This window comes from Oncorhynchus gorbuscha, linkage group LG01, assembly GCF_021184085.1.
Source record: "Oncorhynchus gorbuscha isolate QuinsamMale2020 ecotype Even-year linkage group LG01, OgorEven_v1.0, whole genome shotgun sequence".
Taxonomy (NCBI): domain Eukaryota; kingdom Metazoa; phylum Chordata; class Actinopteri; order Salmoniformes; family Salmonidae; genus Oncorhynchus; species Oncorhynchus gorbuscha.
In genome coordinates, this window is record NC_060173.1 from 76,391,429 (window position 1) to 76,408,585 (window position 17,157).

Below are 17,157 nucleotides of genomic sequence, written 5' to 3' on the forward strand. Positions count from 1 at the left end.
CGAGCCTGTGGATTTCTGAACATAACGTGCTAAACAAATGGAGGTATTTTGGATATAAAATAATCTTTATGGAACAAAAGGAACATTTATTGTGTAACTGGAAGTCTCGTGAGTGCAAAATCCGAAGATCAAAGGTAAGCGATTTAATTTATTGCTTTTCTGACTTTCGTGACCAATCTACTTGGCTGCTAGTATTTGTAATATTTTGTCTACTGAGAGAGATGTTCTAACATAAACGCTTGTTATGCTTTTGCCGAAAAGCTGTATTGAAATCAGACACACTAGGTGAATTAAAAAACAAGCTAAACTGTGTTTTGCTATATTGCACTTGTGATTTCACGAAAATTAAATATTTTTAGTATGACGGGATGGGTGCGTAAAGAAGTTAACAACACTCAGGAGTGTCCTATTTACTCATTATGATTTCCCTGTTAAAATATGTGTGTTTTCTGTTGTCCTTTGTTGAAGCTTGAATTATGTGCCTTGTGCGTTTGTCTCCTGAGTGAGTTTGAGACTTAGTGTTTGTTGTTTTTCAAGTGTTACTGTGATCCTTCCATGACTGTTTCTCAGTAATGTATTATGTTTGTCCTCAACCACTGATTCCTTGTCTGTTCCCTTCTCTGCACCTGGATCCAACCCGTCCGTCTCCTCACCCCTACCTGGGCTCGAACCAGGGACCCTCTGTCACAAAGCCAGTCCTCCAAAAGCTCCTCTCACCAGCCTCCACTGATACATGAGTACTGGACCAAACTCTCATATGAAACTCTTAGAATATTAAGTAAAGTAAGCATTGTCCAAGCCAAAACGGCCAATAGAGCAGGAGCCTATTTCCTGTTTCTGTAGCTTGATGTAGTACTGGTACACCCCCTGGAAAGGACACTACTCTGTCACAGAATATTATGAATATTATGCCGTTATTAATTACTGAGTTAGACAAAGAATTAGATATTCAAGGATTGCTGCACATTACTGTAAGTTCCTGTAAGAGCCAGAGTGCATAGATGTAGTCTCTCTCTGTCAACATATATTACGTGTTTTGAATTTGATATCTGTGTCGAAACAGCTGTGTAGTCTACTGGTGATTCGAACCTACTGTTCAAAAACACAATGTAGTAACTTCCATACATTCCAAAATAATACTTACAAATACACACTCAAAGACAATCTATTTTGTGTTGACTATTTCTCAATCTAGTAGGCTACTCTCACAGATACATTCTCTGTCTGTGTCTATCACAAATGGCACTCTATTCCCTCCATAATGCACAACCTTTCACCAGAGCCTACCCATTGGGCACACACTGTTTAAATCAACATGGTTTCCATGTCACTTGAATGAAATTACGTTGAACCAACATGGAATAGACGTTGTTTTGACATCTGTGCCCACTGAGTATGGGCCCTGGTCAAAGTAGGGCACGCTAATAGCATTTCAATCCGTGACGTCACTCGCTCTGAGACCTTGAAGTAGTTGTTCCCCTTGCTCTGCAAGGGCCGCGGCTTTTGTGGAGCGATGGGTAACGATGTTTCGAGGGTGGCTGTTGTCGATGTGTGCAGAGGGTCCCTGGTTCGAGCCCAGTTAGGGGCGAGGAGACGGACGGAAGCTAAACTGTTACATATAGGTAATAGAGTACCATTTGGGACGCACACTCCGAATGTGGGTGCGGATGTGAAAAATCACACCAGAGAAAAGCTAGGTTTTTAAAACACACACACAATTGCACCATCAATCAAGCTAGATAAGATAGGCGGGTGCTTAATGTTGGGAACTGGAGAGATGTGAGCAGTGCAAACAGTGTGTGTGTGTGTGTGTGTGTTTGTGCAAGTGCCTGTGCCTCTTTGTTTATTATGTCCTCTCCTATATTTGAGTATGTAAATATTAAAAACCAAACAGCACAGCGAAGTGGCCATCATAGCCACCTTAAACCAATCTTACTTCATATTCCCCAAGCTCCCGAGAAAAAAAGAAAAACCATGCCACAACAGTGGCTGAACTGATTGGGTATGTCTTGCTTGTTTATTGCTGGTTAGAGAATGCATCTTCGAGAGCGCAATAGGAATAATACACTCATTGCATACAGTCTACAGCAATTCATCACTACAATCTAATTTTCTGTGCCTCGCTGCCAAGTACAAACATACTTTTTGTACATGGCAGCCTTAAAAAATGAAGACTAAATCTAGAAATGTCAGAATGATAAAAGCACAGCGGCCTTTTACATCTGCAAAACCTGCCTTCCCCAAAGTGTTTGTTTATATAATTTTAACATAGCTCAGAGTTTTGCCTCTGAGCACTCACTGACAGACTAACCAATGAGAGATCTGCCATTTTCAGGTCTTGCCATAGATTTTCAAGTAGATTTAAGTCCAAACTCAGGAACATTCACTGTCTTCTTGGTAAGACACTCCAGTGTAGATTTGGCGTTGTGTTTTAGGATATTGTCCTCCTGAAAGGTGAATTCATCTCCCAGTGTCTGTTAGAAAGCATACTGAACCAGGTTTTCCTGATTTGACTGTCAAATTCCCTTTGTTTTTTATCCTGAGATAAGGGTATGCAAGGGTATTTGGGTTCAAGTATCCATGGCAATGTCCTTACAAGTGATGGTCTTAAAATGGGGGCCAGAGCAATGTACTTTAATGACTTAACCTTTCACGGCTAGGGGTTCCGCTAGCAGAACATTTCGACAACATCCAGTGAAAATGCAGAGCGCGAAATTCAAAATAAATTTGAAATATTTAACTTTCATACAATCACAAGTGCAATACACCAAAATACAGCTTAACTTCTTGTTAATCTAGCCACCATGTCAGATTTCAAAAAGGCTTTACGGCGAAAGCCAGGACAGCACCCCATCAAACAAACACATGACAATCATAATTCAACCCGCCAGGCGCAACACAAAACTCAGAAATAACGATATAATTCATGCCTTACCTTTTGAAGAGCTTCTTTTGTTGGCACTCCAATATGTTCTATAAACATCACAAATGGTCCTTTTGTTCGATTAATTTCGTTGTTATCTCCAAAATGTCAATTTATTTGGCGCGTTTGATTCGGTTAAACACCGGTTTCAACTCGCCCGACATGACTACCATTTATCTAATAAGTTACCTGTAATCTTGCTCCAAACATTTGAAACAACTTTCATAATCCAACTTTAGGTATTTTTAAACGTAAATAATCGATAAAATTTAAGACGGAATACACTGTGTTCAATTGCGTCTAAAATTAAAGTTCGAGCTTCAGGTCGCGCGCCCCAATGATGATAACATTATTTCAACTTCAGCTAATAAATGTGTTTCTGAGCGAAATCCCGCCTTTCTTGGAAATCTGAAAGATTTAACAATTAACTAAACTCTAGTCTGTCGTGTAGTAGGCTCAGTGGCACGATGGGTATAATTACGGGTAAGTTTACTCAGCAAGCTTAGCACTCCATCACAGCAGACATCATCAGCACATGCATACTCTTCTTCTACCTAACTGGAATCCAGTTCGCATTGTACATCCATTCTGTATCAGAATAGGTCAATTAAAATACCTGTAGTGCAGCAGAACACGACATTGTCATCCGTTCCATATTCATCTCATAGAAATTTGGCAACTGATTCTCTATGCACCAACATGTCTTTCAAATAAAGATAGGTATATTGATGCTACTCTACAGCTGTGGAATCTGTAATGCAATAGAAAACATCTGTAGATAATAATTGATATAATATCTGTCCCCCCCCCAATGTCAATACTTTAGGGCCACCTTTTGCAGTAATTACAGGGTTCTCTTTGGTCTCTTTGATGCCTCTCTGATTAATGCCCTCCTTGCCTGGTCTGTGAGTTTTGGTGGGCGGCCCTCTCTTGGCAGGTTTCTTGTGATGCTATTTTCTTTCCATTTTTTTATAATGGATTTAATGGTGCTCTGTGGGATGTTCAAAGTTTCAGATATTTTTTATAACCCAACCCTGATCTGTACTTCTCCACAACTTTGTCTCTGACCTGTTTAGAGCGCTCCTTGGTTGCCATGGTGCCGCTTTCTTGGTGTTGTAGACTCTGGGGACTTTCAGAACAGGTGTGTATATATACTGAGATTATGTGACAGATCATGTGACACTTAGATTGCACACAGGTGGACTTTATTTAACTAATTCTGTCACTTCTGAAGATAATTGGTAGCACCAGATCTTATTTTGGGGCTTCATAGCAAAGGGGTTGAATACATATATGCACACACCACTTTTCAGTTTTTTATTTTTTGAATTTTTTGAAACATGTTATTATTTTTTTCCCTTTCACTTCACCAATTTAGACTATTTTGTGTATGTCCATTACATGAAATAAAAATAAAAATACATTTAAATTACAGGTTGTAATCCAACAAAATAGGAAAAACCCTAAGGGGGATGAATACTTTTGCAAGACACTGTATTTGGTTTTCCCCACTCCCAGAGGAAGTAAGCTCAGCCTAGTTGCCTCCTCCATGCAGCCATCTGTGCTGCCTGAACCACAGGGCAGCTCGGCTAACACACCAGGACCTGGCGTTGCACAATACACTAGCCTGGCCAGGGGGAAAACATCATGGGTCACGCACAGGCACATCATGATAACGCACAGGCAAGTTGCTCAGTGGGTTATCAGTATCACTATACAGCCCACAGTGATAAGCACACAGCCCATCTCATAACGAGGCCAGCTCCACCACGAGGCCTCCCCCATCACCGCCAGGTCTCCTCCAGGCCTCATCCAGCACCGCCAGGCCTCATACAGCACCACTAGGTCCCTCCAGCATCACCAGGTCTCTAGCACCACCAGGTCGCTTCCGGCAGCACCAGGCCTACTCCAACAGGGTAGCTGGACTGGTCTGTGTCTGCCACTTCCAGCACCAGTAGGCCTCCAGCATCACCAGGGCTCCAGCACCACCATCAGGCCTCCTCCAGCACCACCAGGCCTCCTCCAGCACCACCAGGACTTGTCCAGCACCACCATGCTGTAACGGCGTTCTTCGTTTGTCGAAAGAGAGTTGGACCGAAATGCAGCGTGGTGGTTACTCATGTCTTTAATGAATAAATCGCGATACATGAAATAACTAATACAAATACAAAACAACAAACGGAACGTGAAAACTAATTACCGCCTATCTGGTGAACAATACACAGAGACAGGAACAATCACCCACGAAATACACAGTGAAACCCAGGCTACCTAAATACGGTTCCCCATCAGAGACAACAAGAATCACCTGACTCTGATTGAGAACCGCCTCAGGCAGCCAAGCCTATACTAGACACACCCCTAATCAACCACAATCCCAATGCCTACAAAAAACCCAATACGACAATACAATAAACCCATGTCACACCCTGGCCTGAACAAATCATTAAAGAAAACACAAAATACTAAGACCAAGGCGTGACACATGCCTCACCTCCTCAGGCATCAAGGTTATAGGGGTAGCAGGGTTAGGGTCAATTGCAATGCTTGATTTCAGTCATGAAGTGGAGAATTGATATGGAATTTAATTCGAATTTTAACAATCTTCAAGTTATGGAGTTGGAATTGAATTGGAATTAGACTGTTTGGATGTTTTGAATAGGAATTTAATTGTAATTGTAATTGTAAAGACATTTCATTTTTGGAATTGAATTGAATTCAACTTCCATATTTTATATTTCCCAGTTAATGGAATTAATGCACATTGTATCAAACATTTACTGCAGGATTTGTTTTAAATAATTTCAACATGTGTTTCTATATTTCCAGTATAGCTTGCCTGTCTGAACAGTGACCTGATCAATTGGAATTTGTGGAATTGTTGGGAATAATATTGAATTGATTTTCCTTACATTGGAATTTAGAGGAATTTAATTATATTTGCATTCAAATACTGATCTGGAATTCAATTGAATAACATTTAATTTACAGGGATTTAATTTAGTGGAATTAACCCCAACCCTGAGGGGTAGGGAATCATAATGAAACTTTTACCAACACATCCACTCCAATCATGATATAGAATACAACATTATTGGAATTTGCATGTGAATCATATTTTAAATAAACCAATATACTTATACTGCACCTGCAACAACACAGCATACCAGGCTGCTGTACCAAAGATTCAAAATAGTATGTAATGAAATAAGATGATGAAATTGCAGAAGTGGATTTCATCATGATGAATATAAATATTTTATTTATTTATTTAGAAGACCTACTGGAAACAGAGACACCAATTGCAGAAACAAAGCATTTGTATAAGGCTGACAGAATGGCAAGGGGAATCCATCTTGTGCTCTGGTCGTGTCAGGATGATAAAGACCATGAGCACTCAGGAGAGATTTGGTTGGAAGGAGACTTCCATTTGTGCTCTGACTAAACTCCAGCACAGAAATACAATATGTGACTATAACGGAATTCATATACGGTTGGGAAAGTCTCTGATTAACTTGGCAATATTTTGGATTGAATACACAAAGATGCCTGCATTCTTTCTACCTCTGCACTGCGTAATTCCTTCTATTGTTATGATCAGAAATACAACCTATTATCAGTATGAGTTCAGTTTTAGGAAAGGGTGAGTTAACTCATAAAAGCTCATAAATATATGTAGCCTCTGGAAAAAAAAGTGAATGAGTAATTTGCTAACCTTAGAAAATATTAGCCCTTTCTGAGACTCACGTAGACAGCACATTTGATGATAAGGCAGTAGGAATACAAGGATATAACATCTATAGAAGAGACAGGAACGTCTACAGGGGAGGTGTTCAGAGCCATGTTCCTGTAAAGCTCAGAGAGGATCTTATGACAAATGAAGTAGACGTGTTGCAGGTTCACCTGCCTCATGTGAAGCCTCTTCTTTTAGGCTGCTGATATAGGTCACCAAGTGCAAACTGTCTGGAGAATATGTGTTTGATGTTAGACAAGGTGTCCGATGCTAAATGTGAAATGTGTTGGTGACCTGAACATCGACTGGTTATCATTTAGTTGTCATTTAGAGGAAGCTTCTTACTTTGACTGTAAGCATGACCCAGGCTATCATTCAACCAACCAGAGTGTCAACCAATAGTGGTTGATCTGTGACACAAGACACATTTATAAGAGATCCGGACTCTTTTGTTGAAGATGTAATGTTTTATTTTATTTGAAGTGTGTTAGTCTGCTGTGTATAAGGAGGATAATCCAGACGCAGCACTTGGAATATTTGTAAAAATGATTCTTGCCAATATTTTTGGGGGTGTGACCATTTTCATTTTTCTTGTTGTAAAGGGCTACATGCACAATACACAAATCGATATAACTGAATAGTTAGCTCGCATCACAGAGCCAAAGAGTAACAATACATTTAGAATGTAAAGAGAGGGAAACATATGGGGAAAAAGAAGCAACTAGGGTTGCTTGTCAGTCTCTCAGCAAGGAGTTACACTCCGTGTCAGGATGGGTAATTAACAATAAACTGTCGTTAAATACTAATACTAATCTACAACCATAAGCATTGTATTTGGTTCAAAGCATCTTCTAAGACCTAAACCTCAACTGGAGCCGTACATAAAGGGTGTGACCACTGAACAAGTTGCTGAAGAAGAAGAAGAAGCTGAACTCCTAGGAGTAACATTGGTGTGGTCAGTTATCATGGTGAAGTCATATTGACAGAAGTTACAGATGAAAGAAATGTGTTGTGCGTTTTTGTACACAAAGATCAACCGTATTAGTTGTTCAGGCTCTGAACTTGCCCCGTCTTGATTACTGTCAGGTGCTGCATAGAAAGACCTAGCAAAGCTGCAGCTGGCTGAAAACAACGCAGCACGCCTGGCCCTTAACTACACACACAGAACTAACATCAACAACATGTATAATAGTCTTTCATGGTTGAGGGTTGAGGGGAAATTGACTACTTCTCTTCTAGTCTTTTTAAGAAACATTTGTATGTTGAAAATGCCTAATCTATTTGCATACACTTCAAACAGACATACATCACCTACCAAACCAGACACGCCATTATGGATTTCTTCACTGTACTCAAACCAAAAACAGATTTCATGTGTCGCTCAGTTACAGTGCAAGTAATCATTCCCCCTGACTTATTCCACATTTTGTTACAACCTGAATTCTAAATGGAGTCATCGTTTTTTCTCTCTCGACCATCTACACACAATACCCTATAATGACAACCTGAAAACGTGTTTTTGGAAATATTTGCAAATGCATTGAAAATGAAATACAGAAATATCTAATTTACATAACCATTCACACCCCTGACTCAATACTATGTAGAAGCACCTTTGGCAGCAATTACAGCTGTGAGTCTTTCTGGGTAAGTGCTGCAAAATCTGGACCCTCACAAATCAGTTGGGCTAGACAATCTGGACCCTCTCTTTCTAAAATTATCCGCCGCAATTGTTGCAACCCCTATTTACTAGCCTGTTCAACCTCTCGTTCATATCGTCTGAGATCCCTAAAGATTGGAAAGCTGTGGCGGTCATCCCCCTCTTCAAAGGGAGACACACCCTAGACTCAAACTGTTACAGACCTATATCTATCGTACCCTGCCTTTCTAAAGTGTTCGAAAGCCAAGTTAACAAACAGATCACCGACCATTTCGAATCCCACCATACCTTTCTCCGCTATGAAATCTGGTTTCCGAACTGGTCACCTCAGCTACGCTCAAGGTCCTAAATGATATCATAACCGCCATCAATAAAAGACAATACTGTGCAGCCGTATTCATTGACCTGGCCAAGGCTTTCGACTCTGTCAATCACTGCATTCTTATCGGCAGACTATACAGCCATGGTTTCTCAAATGACTGCCTCGCCTGGTTCACCAGCTACTTCTCAAAAAGTTTTCAGTGTGTCAAATCAGAGGGCCGGTTGTCCGGACCTCTGGCAGACTCTATGGGGGTGCAACAAGGTTCAATTCTCAGGCCGACTCTTTTCTCTGTATACATCAATGATGTTGCTCTTGTTGCTGGTGATTCTCTGTTCCACCTCTACTCAGACAACACCATTCTGTATACATCTGGCCCTTCTTTGGACACTGTGTTAACACACCTCCAGACGAGCCTCTATGCTATACAACTCTCCTTCCGTAGCCTCCAACTGTTCATAAATGCAAGTAAAACTATGTAAATGCATGCTCTCTCAGAACTACTCTGGACGGTTCTGACTTAGAATACGTGGACAACTACAAATACCTAGGTTTCTGGTTAGACTGTAAACTCTCCTTCAAGACTCACATTAAGCATCTCCAATCCAAAATTAAATCTAGAATCGGCTTCCTATTTCACAACAAAGCATCCTTCACTCATGCTGCCAAACATACACTCGTAAAACTGAATATCCTACCAATCCTTGATTTCAGCGACATCATTTACAAAATAGACTCCAATACTCTACTCAGCAAATTGGATGCAGTCTATCACAGTGCCATCCGTTTTGTCACCAAAACCCCATACATACCCACCAATGCGACCTGTATGCTCTCGTTGGCTGGCCCTCGCTTCATATTTGTCGCCAAATCCACTGGCTCCAGGTCATCTATAAGTCTTTGCTAGGTAAAGCCCTGCCTTATCTCAGCTCACTGGTCACCATAGTAGCACCCACCCGTAGCACGCGCTCCAGAATGTATATTTCATGGGTCACCAGTTCTCTGCTGCCAATGACTGGAACAAATTGCAAAAATCTGGAGACTCACATCTCCCTCACTAACTTTAAGCATCAGCTGTCAGAGCAGCTTACAGATCATTGCAGCTGTACATAGCACATCTGTAAATAGCCCATCCAACTACCTCATCCCCATATTGTTATTTTTTTTGTTGCTCCTTTACACACCATCTATCACTCCAGTGTTAATGCTAAATTGAAATTATTTTACTACTATGGCCTATTTATTGCCTTACCTCCCTAATCTTACTTTATTTGCACTCACTTTTCTATTGTGTTATTGACTGTACGTTTGTTTATTCCATGTGTAACTCTGTGTTTGTGTCACACTGCTTTGCTTTATCTTGACCAGGTCGCAGTTGTAAATAAGAACTTGTTCTCAACTGGCCTATCTGGTTAAATAAAGGTGAAATAAAAATAAATACATTTGTAAAAAGTCTAAGAAATGTCCAAACCTGGATTGTGCAAACATTATTAGCTTTATTAAATAGTACCCACAAACAACAGTCTCAACGTCAACAGTTAAGAGGCGACTCCGGGATGCTGGCCTTCTAGGTAGAGTTCCTCTATCCAGTGTCTGTGTTCTTTTGCCCATCTTAATCTTTTATTTTAATTGGCCAGTCTGAGATATGGCTTTTTCCTTGCAACTCTGCCTAGAAGGCCAACATCCCAGAGTCGCCTCTTCACTGTTGACGTTGAGACTGGTGTTTTGAGGGTACTATTTAATGAAGCTGCCAGTTAAGGACTTCTTTTTCTCAATCTAGACACTCTAATGTACTTGTCCTCATTTTCAGATGTGCACCTCCGATTCCGCTTTTTATTCTGGTTAGAGACAGTTTGCTCTGTTCTGTGAAGGGAGTAGTACACAGCGTTGTACAAGATCTTCAATTTCTTGGCAATTTCTCGCATAGAATAGCCTTCATTTCTCTGAACAAGAGTAGACTGACTGAGTTTCAGAAGAAAGGCATTTGTTTCTGGCCATTTTGAGCCTGTAATCGAACCCATAAATGCTGATGCTCCAGATACTGAACTAGTCTAAAGAAGGCCAGTTTCATTGCTTCTTTAATCAGAACAACAGTTTTCAGCCTTGCTAACATAATTGCAAAAGGGTTTTCTAATGATCAATTAGGCTTTTAAAATTATAAACTTGGATTAGCTAACACAACGTGCCATTGGAACACAGGAGTGATGGTTGCCGATAATGGGCCTCTGTACGCCTATGTAGATATTCCATTACAAATCTGCCGCTTCCAGCTACAATAGTCATTTACAACATTAACAATGTCTACACTGTATTTCTGATCAATTTGATGTTATTTTAACGGATAAATAATTTACTTTTCTTAAAAACAAGGACATTTCTAAATGACTCCAAACGTTTAAATAGTAGCGTATATATACAGAATTCCACATTTATGCTATGGTGTTCTGCGTGTAGGCCAGTGACACAAAATCTCAATTGAATCCATTTTAAATTCAGGCTGTAACACAACAAAATATGGAAAAGCCAAGGGGTGTGAATACTTTCTAAGGCACTGTATAGGGCATAGGTCTGTTATTTTCACTGTACGTGGGCAATTTCTCTATATGGGCCATTTGTGTAATTTAATGTATTGTTTTTAAGGAAGATTTAACTTGCTTTGATTTAATCACTATGACATGGTCATCTACAGTGCCTTCGGAAAGTATTCAGACCCCTTGACTTTTTCCACATTTTGTTACGTTACAGCCTTATTCTATAATGGATTAAATAAAACAAGGTCCTCAGTGATCTACACACAACACCCCATAATGACAAAACAAAAACTTTTATTTTAGCAAATGTATAAAATAATTAAAACATAAGTATTCAGACCCTTTGCTATGAGACTCAACATTAAGCTCATGTTGCCATTGACCATCCTTGAGATGTTTCTACAACTTGTTTGGAGTCCACCTGTGGTAAATTCAATTGATTGGACATGATTTGGAAAGGCATACACATGTCTAGATAAGGTCCCACAGTTCACAGTGCATTTCAGACTAAAAACCAAGCCATGAGATCGAAGGAATAGTCCATAGAGCTCTGAGACAGGATTGTGTCGATGCAAAGGGTACCAAAACTGGGGAAGGGTACCAAAATATTTCTGCAGCATTGAAGGTCCCCAAGAACACAGTGGCCTCCATCATTCTTAAATGGAAGAAGTTTGGAACCACCAAGACTCTTCCTAGAGCTGGTTGCCCGGCCAAACTGAGCAATCAGGGGAGAAGGTACTTGGCCAGGGAGGTGACCAAGAACCCGATGGTCACTCTGACAGAGCTCCAGAGTTCATCTGTGGAGATGGGAGACATTTATTTTCTCCAGAAGGACAACCATCTCTGCAGCACTCCACCAATCAGGTCTTTATGGTAGAGTGGCCAGACGGAAGACACTCCTCAGTAAAAGGCACATGACAGCCCGCATGGAGTTTGTCAAAAGGTACCTAAAGACTCTCAGAACATGAGAAACAAGATTCTCTGATCTGATGAAACCAAGATTGAACTCTTTGGCCTAAATGCCAAGCATCACATCTTGAGGAAACCTGGCACCATCCCTACGGTGAAGCATGGTGGTGGCATACATCATGCTGTGGGGATGTTTTTCAGCGGCAGGGACTGGGAGACTAGTCAGGATTGAGGTAAAGATGAAAGGAGTAATGTACAAAAAAAGAGCTCCAAAGAGCTCAGGACTTCAGACAGGGGCGAAGGTTAACCTTCCAACAGGACAATGACCCAATGCACACAGCCAAGACAACGCAGATGTGGCATCGAGACAGGCCTCTGAATGTCCTTCAGTGGCCCAGCCAGAGCCCGGATATTAAGCAGATCGAACATCTCTGGAGAGACCTGAAAATAGCTGTGCTCCCCATCCATCCTGACAGAGCTTGAGAGGATCTGCAGGGAACAATGGGAGAAACTCCCGAAATACAGGTGTGCCAAGGGTCTGAATGTAAATGTGATATTTCAGTTTTTTATTTGTAATACATTTGCGCAAAAAAAAACATGTTTTTGCTTTGTCATTATGGGTGGGGTATTGTGTGCAGATTGATGAGGGGGAAAACTATTTAATCAATTATAGAATAAGGCTGTAAACTTAACAAAATGTGGAAAAAGTCTGAATGCTTTCCGAAGGAACTGTATGTATGTTTTTGTTTCTGATGTATGGTATGGGCCATAGACATGCCAGATCAGGTCATGTTATCTGTGTAAACACATGTACATGACCACAAAGAGTGGGAAGCCACCAACATGAGGTCAGTCCTTACTGTTATCTAATTAGCTGTGGTTAAACAAATCTCCAAACCCCTTATAAAAAACATCAGCTATGCTACAGATGGCTAGATAAACAAACACAACTTGTTCATCAGTTAATTGACAAGAAAGCCTTACTAGGATGACACACTGCAAGAGTGGGGGACTTTTTCCATGTACGCAACTTGCTTTTTGAGCGAATCGAACAATCCCTCCAATACAGTTACAACATGTCGGCAAGACAAGGCTGTCCTTATTAGCTTGTTAGCGTTCACAGCCCATCACTAGTGGCATCCCGAACCGAGCATGAGAAGCTAGCTGGCAAGAGGAAATGTCAGTGAGTGAGAGTTGAGTAAAGTCTGGTGTACACTACACAATGTTAGCCCTGATTTGGCTGTCCCAGACAAGTTTTTGAGATCGGAGACATGTGGCCGTTTAATGTGTGAGCAGGACAGAGACTCAATCTGAGGGCTACTGATTTCGTATTTGAGCAGTCCCAGATATCCTGATATTTTAAAACATGTTTGATTCTGTCAAGTTTTGAGAACGGTGATCAGCAATAGCCAATGAGAGTTCTCCAGAGAAGGACCGGGTGAGATGATGACGCTGTATCCCATCACCCAGAATGTCTACTCTCAAGCAGGAGCGATGACTACCAGTACGCGTTTGTAAAGCCAAAGTGTCAAATCGTTACAGCTCTGAAGTTCACAAGCAATGTTATTCAATTCAAAATATTGGCAAGGAATTTCAACTCTGTATGGCAAGCATGAATGTCTGACTGAAAACTTTTTTGAGCCTGCATTCTAGCTATTTTAATTTAATTAGGCAAGTCAGTTAAGAACAAATTCTTATTTACAATGACGGCCTACCACGACCAAACCCTAATGATGCTGGGCCAATTGTGCACCACCCTATGGGACTCCCAATCATGGCCTGGTTGTGATACAGCCTGGAATCGAACCAGGATCTGTAGTGACGCCTCTAGCACTGAGATGCAGTAGCTAGAATAATAATTAATAATGGGAATTGATGGGAAATTAGTAAATATATCACTAGCCACTTTAAACAATGCTACCTTATATAATGTTACTTACCCTACATTATTCATCTCATATGCATATGTGTTATGCAGGTGAATGAGGACCCAAAAGCTGAGTAGTAGCGCTCACCAGTAGCCCTCCGCTTACTGATGAGCTCTGGCTTTTACTGGACATGAATTAACAAAATGTCCAGTAAGTCCGCAATAGAGGCACAGGCGGTTGGTGATCCTCCGTTCCCTCTCCTTAGTCGAAATGCGAATACCTCCCAGCTGCATGGGCTCAGTCTCTGAGCCAGAGGAGGGAGATGGTTGCGATGCGGAGCAGGGAAACACCGTTGACGCGAGCTCTCTTCCACGAGCCTGGTGACGAAGATCTACCCGTCGTTCTATGCGGATGGCGAGAGCAATCAAAGAGTCCACACTTGAAGGAACCTCCCGGGAGAGAATCTCATCTTTAACCACTGCGTGGAGTCCCTCCAGAAAACGAGCGAGCAGCGCCGGCTCGTTCCACTCACTAGAGGCAGCAAGAGTGCGAAACTCAATAGAGTAATCCGTTATGGATCGATCACCTTGGCATAGGGAAGCCAGGGCCCTAGAAGCCTCCCTACCAAAAACTGAACGGTCAAAAACCCGAATCATCTCCTCTTTAAAGTTCTGGTAATTGTTAGAGCAATCAGCCCTTGCCTCCCAGATAGCTGTGCCCCACTCTCGAGCCCGGCCAGTAAGGAGTGAAATGACGTAAGCAACCCGAGCTCTCTCTCTAGAGTATGTGTTGGGTTGGAGAGAGAACACAATATCACACTGGGTGAGAAAGGAGCGGCACTCCGTGGGCTGCCCGGAGTAGCAAGGTGGGTTATTAACCCTAGGTTCCGGAGGCTCGGCAGGCCAGGAAGTAACAGGAGGCACGAGACGAAGACTCTGGAACTGTCCAGAGAGGTCGGAAACCTGAGCGGCCAGGTTCTCCACGGCATGGCGAGCAGCAGACAATTCCTGCTCGTGTCTGCCGAGCATGGCTCCTTGGATCTCGACGGCAGTGTTACGAGCGTCTGTAGTCGCTGGGTCCATTCTTTGGTCGGATCCTTCTGTTATGCAGGTGAATGAGGACCCAAAAGCGACTTGGCGAAAACAGAGTCTTTAATCCAGTAAAGTAAATAATCAATCATAAAGCACAATTCCACTCGTAATGACGAGAACAGACTGGAGACTCGATCATGAACTGCAGGTTGCCTCGGGAAGGCACTTGACCGTAGCAGACTCAGACACCTGCTCACCACGCAGCATCTGAGGGAAACACGACACGACAGGGCGATACAAAGACACAGCACGGTGAACAATAGACAAGGATCCGACAGGGCAGAAACGGAAAACAAGGGGAGAAATAGGGACTCTAATCAGGGGAAAAGATAGGGAACAGGTGTGGGAAGACTAAATGATTGATTAGGGGAATAGGAACAGCTGGGAGCAGGAACGGAACGATAGAGAGAAGAGAGAGAGAGAGGGAGAGAGAAAAAGGGGAACGAACCTAAAAAGACCAGCAGGGGGAAAACGAACAGAAGGAAAAGCAAAATGACAAGACAATATAAGACAAAACATGACAATATGTATATACTGTACTCTACATCATCGACTGCATCCTTATGTAATACATGTATCACTAGCCACTTTAACTATGCCACTTTGTTTACTTTGTCTACACACTCATCTCATATGTATATACTGTACTCGATACCATCTACTGTATGCTGCTCTGTACCATCACTCATTCATATATCCTTATGTACATATTCCTTATCCCCTTACAATGTGTATAAGACAGTAGTTTTGGAATTGTTAGTTAGATTACTTGTTGGTTATCACTGCATTGTCGGAACTAGAAGCACAAGCATTTCACTACACTCGCATTAACATCTGCTAACCATGTGTATGTGACAAATACAATTTGATTTGATTTGATTTTGATTTGATTTAGACCGCTACGTCACTCGGGAGTCCAAACATTCTCATCACATCATTGTTTTCGCAAGACAGCGTGGTATCAATAATCCTCACGATCAAGTAAAGAATCTTGTGTGACTGTTCAGTGCCATATCGTTAAGTGTGCGCACCACTACGTTGGCAAGACAAAAAAACAACATGAAAAACAGTCTCGGCGATATTAGGATTTTGAAAGTCGTGTAGGCATTAGCTGCCTCCTTTAGTGGAGGTCTTCTACACAGTCAGACAGAGGTGTGTGTCCCAAATGGCAATCTATTCCCTAAGTAGTGCACTACTTTTGCTGCAGACACTGGTCAAAATGGTGCACTATATAGACAATAGGATGCTAATTCAGACATAGGATGCCATTTCCGACACAGGGTGTAATTTAAGACATAGGATGCCATTTCAGACATAGGATGCCACTTCAAAAACAGGATGTAATTTCAGACATAGGATGCCACTTCAAAAACTGGATGTAATTTCAGACATAGGATGCCATTTCAGACATAGGATGCCATTTCAGAAACAGGATGTAATTTCAGACATAGGATGTCCATTTCAGACATTGGATGTAATTTCAGACATAGGATGCCATTTCAGAAACAGGATGTAATTTCAGACATAGGATGCCATTTCAGACGTAAGATGTCATTTCAGAAACAGGATGTAATTTCAGAAACAGGATGTAATTTCAGATAGGATGCCATTTCAGACATAGGATGTAATTTCAGATATAGGATGCCATTTCAGAATATAGGATGCCATTTCAGTGTACTGCATGTATCTCTACCTTGTCACTGAGGCGGGAGCAGATGTCCTGCTGGTGCTTGCGGTCTGTGTGGAGGGCCAGCTCCTCCCGATGGGTCTGCCTGGCCTCCTCAAGGGTCACCAGGGCTTTAAACATCAGGTCAGCCCGATCCCGCTGCCAACTCTGGGCCACCACATGCATCTGGGTCTGGGTGAAGCGCTGCCAGTCCCAGCGCCGCTCGTGGTCCGTCTGCAAAAAGACACTGTCGCCATGGAGATACAAATACAACCATAACATAACACAGAACAGGTTTCGCTGCAGTGTTTTCTATTCTAGGTTTCGAGAACCTTCATTTTACCAGTCAAATACCCTTGAGGTTAGAAACCTCTTTTGCCACGGGGACCTTTTTTGCCAGGCTTATGTAGCGATATTTCCTGATACAATGGTGCCGTTAGACGGGATGCACGAGTTT

At 41.8% G+C, this 17,157-nt stretch overlaps 1 protein-coding gene across 2 annotated transcripts in view; it reads right to left on the reverse strand.

The window, feature by feature from the left end:
* The window catches only part of LOC124017328 (coiled-coil domain-containing protein 148-like), a 47,984-nt gene that overhangs the window by 11,906 nt on the left and 18,921 nt on the right, over positions 1 to 17,157 (reverse strand). For both annotated transcript variants that reach the window (XM_046332617.1, XM_046332639.1), the window contains exon 10: positions 16,728 to 16,934. In XM_046332617.1, the coding sequence (XP_046188573.1) occupies positions 16,728 to 16,934 (207 nt within the window). The remainder of the gene's footprint in view (positions 1 to 16,727; positions 16,935 to 17,157) is intronic.